Source organism: Balaenoptera musculus, chromosome 19 (genome assembly GCF_009873245.2).
Source record: "Balaenoptera musculus isolate JJ_BM4_2016_0621 chromosome 19, mBalMus1.pri.v3, whole genome shotgun sequence".
Classification (NCBI taxonomy): Eukaryota; Metazoa; Chordata; class Mammalia; order Artiodactyla; family Balaenopteridae; genus Balaenoptera; species Balaenoptera musculus.
The window spans coordinates 7,462,268-7,471,583 of record NC_045803.1 but is presented as its reverse complement, the minus strand read 5'-3'; the positions used below and the strand labels follow the sequence as shown (position 1 = coordinate 7,471,583).

The 9,316-nt window shown below is 56.0% G+C and overlaps 1 protein-coding gene across 1 annotated transcript; it reads right to left on the bottom strand.

The window, feature by feature from the left end:
* Window positions 1–3,960: 3,960 nt before the first annotated feature.
* Window positions 3,961–7,977, bottom strand: RRAS (RAS related). The gene is made up of 6 exons (XM_036833259.1): window positions 7,810–7,977; window positions 5,768–5,855; window positions 5,550–5,652; window positions 5,363–5,471; window positions 4,375–4,493; window positions 3,961–4,298 (listed from the first exon to the last, which is right to left on the bottom strand). Exons 1-6 carry the CDS (start codon window positions 7,960–7,962, stop codon window positions 4,214–4,216), a joined length of 657 nt encoding a protein of 218 aa, XP_036689154.1. The 5' UTR covers window positions 7,963–7,977; the 3' UTR covers window positions 3,961–4,213.
* Window positions 7,978–9,316: the final 1,339 nt, after the last annotated feature.

The following is a 9,316-nucleotide window of genomic DNA, read 5'->3' as shown; positions in this document are numbered from 1 at the left end:
CATGGGTTTGACTGGGGTTGAAGGATCTACTTATCTACTTTTAAGGTGGCTCACTTGTGTGGCTGTTGGCTGGAGGCCTCAGTTTCTTGCCATGTGGACCGTGCCATAGGGTGGCGGTGGCTTGAGAGTCTTCCAGACATGGCAGCTGCTTCCCCCAGAGTGAGTGAGTGAGGGGAGAGAGCAAGGAGGAAGCCACTCAATCTTGATGTCCTAATCTCGGCCATTGTACACCATTGCTTCTGCCACACTCTTCATTAGAGGAGGGTCATTAAGCCCAGCATCCACTCAAGGAGGGGAATCAAGGTCTACTTTGTGAAGGGAAAAGAATATGAATTTGGGGGTGTATTTTTAAACCAGTACAGGCAGTGATGGGTGTTGGGAGTTAACCAGCTTTCTCTTGGCTCCCTGAGATAGGCTTGAGGGTGGGTCTCTGTTCTCAAACCCTGAAACTACCAGGTCACGAGTGGACTGGCATTTTAGAGGTCGGCCTGCAGAGTTGAATGTGGATTTCTGTCTTCTCATGCCTTCTTAGAGTCCTTGAAGAGCTTGTGGAGATGTAGACTCATGGGCTGTTTCTCAGCTCTATTGAGTCAGAACCCATTTTTTAATAAAATCCTGGGAGGATTCTACCATACGTTCAAGTTTGAGGAACAATGTTCTAGAATAAGGGTGTTAAAAATTTGGAGGTTGGGAATTATCTGGTGGTCCAGTGGTTAGGACTCGGTGCTTGGCCTGGGTTCAATCCCTGGTTGGGAAACTAAGATCCTCAAGCTGCACAGCGCAGTCACAAAAAAAAGTGTGGAGGTCAACTGGCGGTCTACTAGAACCCAGCCTATAAGGTAGTGAGTAAGCCATTGTTCTAGAGCCTGGACACATCCTCAAAGATAGACCATTGGTATTCTTGAACTCTGGAGTTGGCACTGAAGATGGCTGGTCAGTAGGTAAAGACCAAACGTGAGATTTAAGGGAGGATCATCAGGGACTTCCCTGGTGGTGCAGTGGTTAAGACTCCACACTCCCAATGCAGGGGGCTCAGGTTCGATCCCTGGTCAGGCAACTAGATCCCACATGCATGCCGCAACTGAGAGTTTGCATGCCACAACTAAGGAGCCGGCGAGTTGCAACTAAGGAGCCCACCTGCCGCAACTAAGACCCAGTGCAACCAAATAAATATTAAAAAAAAAAGGGGGGGGGGTGGATCATCAGCGTTCTAGATTGATTCTCTTCTGGGTGAAACTTGAGGAAGAACCCCTGTTCTAGAACCTTGGGTATTGGCTAGACCATAACCAATGTTATCAATTCTAGAGCCCTGGTTTTACAGAACAGAGGAGTGAAGTAGCATTTGAGGACCGCAAGAGAGTGAATGATGGGCCATTTACTTTCTAGAGTAAAGATGGGTCATTAACGTCCTTGAACTCTGGCCTGGAGCACATCAGGAATGCATCCTCTGAGAGGGAGTGGCATGTTCAAGTCTCTGGACTGGGATGTTATACTGGGGCCAAAGGTTCCAGGATTGTCCCAGGTTAGAGATCCAGGTCAGAAATTGGATGATGTGCTCAGAAAGTGACTTGTGGGGACAATATCATCCCTTTGGGGACAGAATAACCTTGTGGTTGGCCTTTGGAATTCAGTTTACCAAATTTGAATCTCAGCTCCGGCACTGACCAGACAAGTTGGATAACAGCTTCCATCGTCAGCTTTGTCATCTGTAAAATGGGCTTTTGTCAAGACAAAGGAAAACAATTCGTTTGAAGCGCTGTTCAACGCTTAGCTGCTGTTACCCATAGCAGGAGACCCTGGGGGCTTGGTGGAGGTCCAAGAGATGGCAAGAGGGGGTAGAGGCTGAGGATGACAAAGATGGAGAAAGAGAGGGACATTAAGATCCCAAGAGACTTGGAATTTTGACAAGCACTGCCAGGCTCAGGGGAGGGCAGGAACCAGAGACTCACAGGCACACACATAACCTAGGGAGATGCCAACGGGGCCATCCCAGCCTCTTCGCTGTTGTCTGATGAGCTTTGGCATGGTGGTGACTGCAAACCTTCCAAAAATGGCCTGCCAGCTGTCATGTGGGTTTTGTATGTGTGCCTTTTTTAGGGGCAAGCGGTAGCGTTCGTCACCTCCTCAGAGTGCCTCTAGGTCCTCTGAGAAACGGGGTGTCCCGGCCAGGAACTTAGCCCCATTAGACAATGCAGAAAAGACTCAGGCCTGCTTGTGGCATGTCAGCGGTGGGACCCTGGGGAGAGAGAAGTTGGCCTGGGACTCGCTGGTTCCTGTTGAGAGCTCCTCTCCCCTGGCTGGGGCTTAGGTGGAGAGGTCAGATCTTAACCTGGGAACTGATAAAAAAACATCCCCGTCCCACAGGGGAGGGCCCCCACTGAACAGAGGTTCTGGGGGCGGTGGGTGGAGGGTGAGCGCGCAGCACAATGTATCTGAGCCACGCTTATTCCCAGGGCGGAAGGTTGAACCCAGGCCAAGGATTCTGTGATAATGAAACCCGGAAAGGGATATTTAGCTAATCATTGTTCTAATCTGGAATACAGAGGGACATTCATGGTTCTGGGGCAGGAGAACAGTGGGGCCTCCGTCATTGCTCCTGGGCACTTAGTACGTCCCAGGCGCTGCTTTCATTCTCTAGTTGCAGATTGGGCTCCTACAGGCCTCTGGCTCTGGGAAGTGGCTCTGTGGTCAGCCCCTCTTTACAGATGAGAAGACTGAGAAGCACTCGCCCAAAGGCACTCAGATGGGAGGGGGCAGCGCCAGATTTGAACCCAGGCAGCCTGCTGCTGGGGCCACGCAGGGTCGTTATCTACCCTAGAACCAGGAAGCGGGTTCTGGGGTGGGTGTGAAGGGAATATTTTGGGATTGAGGCCCGGAGATTCTGTTGAGACTGAGCAGATGTAGGGGTCGGGGAGCAGATCATTGACTGGTGACAGTTATAAGGTGGAGGCCAAAGTTCCAGGGCACGGGGAAATCTTGGTTGATATTTCTGGCCTGGTGTGTTGAGTAGGTGTTGGAGTTCAAAGATGACCTGTCAGACGGGCCTGGGAGATAGGGGAGTGGTGGTCTCCAGTTCCGGCTCCAGCCTTCCAGGTTAGCAACTAGAGTACAGAATTGGGGGTCCTGATTCTCAAATTGAAGTGTGTTGTCACCTTATATGCGGTGGCCTTAAGATGCCCCACACTTCAGGCCCCCCCAGGAGAGAGGCTCAAATGGGGTGCGTCCACACCGGCCTCCAGTTGAATTCAGGGTTTAGACTCAGATGTCAGCCCGAGAACTTTCTAGAACAGAACTTGCCAGTCGGCTGCTTGGACACCATTCAGCCCACCTGTCCCTTCTCCCTCCTGCAGCCAAAACGCCTTTCTCAATATACATTGGAGGTGGGAAGCAGGTGGGCAGGGTTTGTAGCAGTTGCTGCCTCTCTCCAAGATCCTGGAACCTCCTAGAACACCACTGTCCCATAGACCTTTCTGCAATAAGGAGAATTTTGTGTATTTGCCCTGCCCGTTCGGGTAGCTGCTGAGCCACATGTGAATACTGAGCTCTTGAAATGTGGCTAGTGTGATTCAGGAACTGAGTTTTAAAATTTTATTTAAGTTAAATTTAAATAGCCACATGTAGCTTCCGGCTGCCAGACTGAAAGGTGCAGTTCTAGAGCTTTCCGGAGGTGGTGGGGGGGAATGTTTTTTTCAAACGTTAGTACTTTGTTAGTACTTTGCTAGTACTGGGCACTGGGGAAACAGAAAAGGGTGCAATCGTGCTGTTGGAGTGGAAGTGGGGGTCCAGAGGCCTGGCTCGGCTAGTTCTGTATATCCCCTGTCCCTCCCCCAAGCAAAGGGTCCTAGATCCAGTGGTTCTCGGTGTATGGTTCTCCGTGGAGCGAGGCTTTAGCGTGTCTGCGCAGCCTGAGTTCACCCACCTCCCCTGCCCTTTTCCCTTTTTAAAAAGCACCTCCTGACATTGGCAGTGACGTTTTATTTCTCTGGGGGAGGGGAGTTATATACAGCAGTGACCCGGACGCCCGGGAGCCCTCACCCTGGGGCTCAGGTGGGGGAAGGAGGCGGTGGCAGAAGGCACACAGTGGTGATGGCCCCTGGAGGAGGCCAGGAATCACGGGTGGGAGTGTAGTGTTCCTGGGAGACCCAGATGGGGAAAGAAGCTCGGCGAGGGCAGCTGGTCCCGAGAGCTCGTGCCGGTTGCTCCTCTCCCGTCCCTACAGGAGGACGCAGGGGCAACCCCCGTCCTTCTTCCTGGGGGCGCTGGGCGGGCAGGGCGGGAGCTCTTGTTCCTGGTACTTCCTGCAGGAAGAGGCTGGTGAGTTTGGGCCGCAGGGAGCAGGGTGGTGGAGGACGACGGCAAGGGGGCACTGCTCACCGGACAGCCCGCACCAGCTGCTCGAAGGCCTCGTCCACATTGAGGCGCAGTTTGGCCGAGGCCTCAAAGTAGGCCACGTGGTGGGAGGCGCTGAAGGTGGAGGCTTCGGATCGGGGAACCTGGGGCGTGGGACATGGAGGAGTCAGGTCCCTGCATTCAAGGCTGGTCCCAGGGACTTCCCTGGTGGTCCAGTGGTTAAGGCTCTTCGCTCCCAATGCAGGGGGCCCGGGTTCCATCCCTGGTCGGGGAACTAAGATCCCACATGCCGCCTGGTGCCGCCCAAAAGGCTGGTCCCAGCTGGGGGAGGCAGAAAGACACACTGTGTGCTCTAACTGGGGTTACATACTGTGAGGGCCCAAGAGAAGAGGAAAAAGTCCAGGAAGGTCCTGGCGGAGATGCCCAGGGGGTTAGCTGGGTGCCATCTAAGTAAGGAGTCAGGGAAGGCTCCAGAGACCTTCTTCTGCAACCGAGTTGTCAGAGAAACAGAAAAGTCAGGGTGTTCCCAGCAGAGGCCCAAGCAAAGTCCCAAAGGGTGGAAATCCCCAAAGGCTTAATCAAAAAGACGAGTTCTGTGTGGAAATCACACAGTCTGTGTGTATAGGGAAATGGTGAGAACAGAGAAAGGAAAGGACAAGATCACGGAGGGCATCAAGGGCCAGGTGGAAGAGCTGGGGTGCTGGGGAGCCATGGGTAGGAACAAGAGGAGGGGACAGGACAGAACACTGGGGCTGGTTGACCCTGGGGGAGGTGCCCTTTTTTCCATCCAGCCACCTCTCCTGAGAACACCTGTGTGCAACGCTGTGGACTCAGAAGGTCCAAGGTGGGGCAACACGTCTAGTGGGGGTGTGACAACGGACCAAGGGAGCCAGAGGAGGATCCTGACATGAGAAGTCTGAGGAGGTGCACCAGAAGGAGCCTCCCAGACTGAGATGGGGTCCAGTCGGCGGCGGCCGGGGGGTGGGGTGGGGGGGGGGTGGGTGTCCCAGACCTGGCGCTGTGTCTCCAGATCTGCCTTGTTCCCGACCAACACGATGGGGAAGTCATCTCGGTCCTTGACTCGGAGGATCTGCGTGAAGAGCTTGCCCACCTCGTTGAAACTGCGGATGAAGCCAGAGGTCCAGACAGCTGCTCACCCCCAGCGCCCCCCCTGCTCCCCACCCCCCCATCACTCTCACCTCTGCCGGTCGTTAATGGCAAACACCAGCAGGAAGCCGTGGCCGGCGCGCATGTACTGCTCCCGCATAGCACCGAACTCCTCCTGGCCGGCGGTGTCCAGGACTGCAGGGAGGGGAGAGGGGCCTCTGTGGGGACGAGGCTCCCTCCAGCCACCCCCCTCCCCCCAAGCCTTCAGCCCTGCCACTCCCCCTCCCACCATCTCCCCTGCCGCCCTCACTGTCTAGGCGGGCTGGGACGCCATCCACCATGCAGATCTTCGTGTAGGAGTCTTCAATAGTGGGGTCGTAGTCAGACACGAAGTAGGACTGGTGGGGTGGGAAGAGGACACCTTTACTGCAGTGTCCCAGCAGAGGTGATGTAGCCCTGCCTCTGAGCCCCGACTTTCTCGGCCCCCCTCCTTCTGGGTCTCTTCCCCTCTTTTGAGTCTGTCTCCCTCTCTCTGGGTCTCTGTCCCTTCCCATGGCCCTCCCCAGGCTCCTCTCTCTGTCTCCTGGTCCTGTTTTTCTGGTATAAAGTACATTTCCCACATCACGATTACAATCCTGGCTATGTGGCATCGAACGAATCACTTCCCCTCTCGGAACCTCAGTTTTCTCATTTGGAAAATGAGGATAAAAATAGCACTAGTCTTAATCCACTGTTCGTGAGATTCAGGGAAAATCCCTGTTCAGTATTTAATATATCCCCTGGGCATAGTAGGTGCTCAGTTATTGAGAGCCACTGTTGCCCAGAATATCTGCCTGTCTATAGCTCTCCCTCCTCCTCCTCTTTCTCTTCCCTCTTTTTTTTCTTTTTCTTCCTCCTCCTCCTTCTCCTCCTCCCCCTCCTCCTCCTCCTCTTCGGGCAGCTTCCAGTGTCTCCTCCCAGGGGAAGGTCCCGGTTCCAATACGGCTGCGGAGAAGCTGCCCCGCCCGCAGGCCGGGCCCCTCCCTTCCTGCCCGGGTCCCGCCCGCCTCCAGCCAGGCTTTGGGCCAGCTTTGGGTCTGCCCCTGGGTGCAAGGGGCCTTTCTCTACACAGACAGGGGCTCCCTTGCAGGTGCTGGCTGGGGTCTCTTGAGCGGGGGGCCTCTGCGGTAGCATCTCAGTAGCGGACACCTTTCTAGGGTTTCTCTGAGGTGGGGGGATTTCCCTGGGGAATGGGGTGGAAGTTTCCTGGGCAGGGGTGGATTCTCAGGAGGGAAGTGGTGACTTGGCAGCTGGGGGTCTGCAGGCTGCAACCTGCCTGTTAGGGGGGGTGCTTGGTGAGGGAGGGTGTAGGGACCTGGCCCTGGGGGGATTAGGGGTGTATCTGCAAAGTACATCAGGAGAAGCTCAGGGGTGAAAACTGGGGGCTCGGGAGCATTTGGGAGGTTTGTCATAGACTTATAGAGTCCAGAGAATCTTAAAGACCCTGAGATGCATTTAAGATATCAGAGAAACTCCCAAGGAGCAGGTCTTTCTAGGGGTGTCAAGAATCTGGGGACTTACTCCATGGAGATGATTTGGGGGCTAGCCAGAGTTTCAGAGAGGGGCTAGGGGAATCGGAGTGGAGGAAAACTCAAGATGGAGGAGTGGTGCGTTTTCCTTGGGGAAGGGTGGGGGTCTGGGTCTGGTGGGATAGGGGATCCCCAGAACTTGGGGTCTTAGAGTTCTCTGGAATGGCCAAGGGGCAGGATCTTTTTGAAATCTCTCAGGTCTGAGGGTGCCTCTCTCAGGACTGGGTGGTCCTAGATGGGCCTCAGGGGCAAAGCCTGGGCATAATTTCCAGTTTCTGGGGGAGGTCCCTGAAGGGGCTAAGCATCCAGACTGGGGGAATCTCAAGGGCATCGGGCACAGGCATTCTCTCAGTTAGGTTCTGGGTGGCTCAGAGGGGAAGTTTGGGTCTGCGATCTGGGGGAGATGGTGCTCAAGGTTGGGGGGAGGCGGCACCTAGGGGGGTGGGGGCCCATGAGAGTGCTTAGGGTCTGGATGGGGTGACTCTTCTGGATTTAGGGTGCTCCCAGGAGGCACCCACGGTCAGGTCAGTAGGGAAGCGGGGTCTTGGGTACTGGGGGTAGGGGAGGTGGGTCTCAAGATACAAGTACAGGAGGAATGTCCCTCATGTAGTGGGTGGAGGCCCTGAGGGGCTCAGGGTCACATCTGAGGGGGACTTTTTTAAGATTAGAAGGCCTCACAGGAGGGTATCAGTGATGGATCGAGGGGAAACCGGGGTCTCAGGGATCCCGCAAAGGGCTCAGTTCTGGGTCCCGGGGGCACCCCCCCGGGGTGAGGGCCCACTACCTGGATGAACTGGATGGTCAGCGCGCTCTTGCCCACGCCGCCGCCGCCCACGACCACCAGCTTGTGTGTCTCGCTGGGTGGGGGGTCCCCGGGCCCCGGCCCCCCGCCCCGGGGCCGCCCCCGCCCTGTCCCGGACGCCGCCCCGCTGCTCATGTCGCCACCGCTGCCGCTGCCGCCGCTACCGCCTGGGGGGGAACCGGGCGGGGCCTAGGGGCGGGCCACGCTAATAAGGCTACTGCATAATCATGAACTCCAGCAAGAAGGGCTAGTATCTCGGGACACTTAAGAAGGAGGCAAGGCCAGGGAAAAGGAGGAGCTATGATAATAAGGGTAGGGGAAAGGCGTTCGCTGAGAAGGGGAATTCCAAATGGGGCGGGGACACGCTAATAAGAGAACTGGGCTCACCCCGAGCGGCGCCACGCGCTCTCGGCTGGCCGGCCGTCGGGGGCGGGGATATGCTAATAAGCTCTCATTCTCTCGGCGGATGGGTCGGGAAGATAGCTCGGGGTGGGGCTATGCAAATGACGAGCCCTGTGATGCAGTTTCTCAGGGCACCTTCTCCGAGGCCTTGTTCCAGTAGGCGGAGCTCGCGGACTCGCGCGCGGCCGTATATAGGCGCGCTCCGAGAAAGGAGCAAGTCCTGAGGGCAAGCTCAACCTACGTCCTGGGATCCTAGCCAAGCTCCCTACCCGGGCGTCTGGGCTGGATGCTGGAGGCTCCGCCCGCTAAGGGACCCAGGCTTCCGGTTCCCGCTGTCCCAGCCAAGCGGAAGACAGACTGGGAGGGAAGATGGGGCCCTGGAGGGGGGACAGCGGGTAACTGGGCAGGGAGGGGCCGTGAGATCACTGCATTCCTAATCCATGAGCCAGTTCGCCCAAGCCGGGATGCCTGGATTATGAAGGGTCTAGGGTCAGGATTTCTGGGTCTTGAAGGAGGAGGAAGCTGAGAGCCCAGACTCCTAGGAGTACCTAGGGGAGAATAGGGCTGGAGACTTGGACTCGTGGGACCCCAGAAGGAGGGGACCTGGGGGTCCTTACTACTAGGTTCGGTAAAGGAGGGAAGCTGAGGGCCCAGACTCTTGGATCCAGAGGTTGGAGGGGCTGGGGACCCAAAATTCTGGATCCGAGGGAGTTAGGGTGGGGAACCCGAACACTCGGGTTAGTGTAAGGTAGTTGTTTGAGACCAGGAATGGTCTGAGGATGGCTTGAGGGCCCGACTCCTGGATTTAACAGGAAGGAGGGCTCGGCTTGTGAGTCCCAGGGAGGAGGGAAATGTGAGTCCGGACTCCTGTGTTCTGAGTGAGAGGAATCGGAATTTGGACTTTTCTGTCCTAAATGAGGAGGAAGCTGTACGGCCGGGGTCCTTGGTTCTAAATTTAGAGAGAAATTGGTATCGGGATTGTGGGATCCCTAGAATGTGGGCGGGGCAACTCCCAGTCTGTCCTGTTGTTTTTTTTTTTCCTACGGCCCACTCCGCGGAACTACAACTCCCTCGCATCTGTCACGCT

Coding starts and splice junctions, on each gene's coding strand:
- RRAS (XM_036833259.1), bottom strand. CDS start 7,962: ATGAGCAGCGGGGCGGCGTCCGGGACAGGGCGGGGGCGGCCCCGGGGC. Junction 4,494..5,362: donor ATCTGGAGACACAGCGCCAG/GTCTGGGACACC, acceptor CCCACGCCCCAG/GTTCCCCGATCCGAAGCCTC. Junction 4,299..4,374: donor CAGCTGGTGCGGGCTGTCCG/GTGAGCAGTGCC, acceptor CTCTTCCTGCAG/GAAGTACCAGGAACAAGAGC.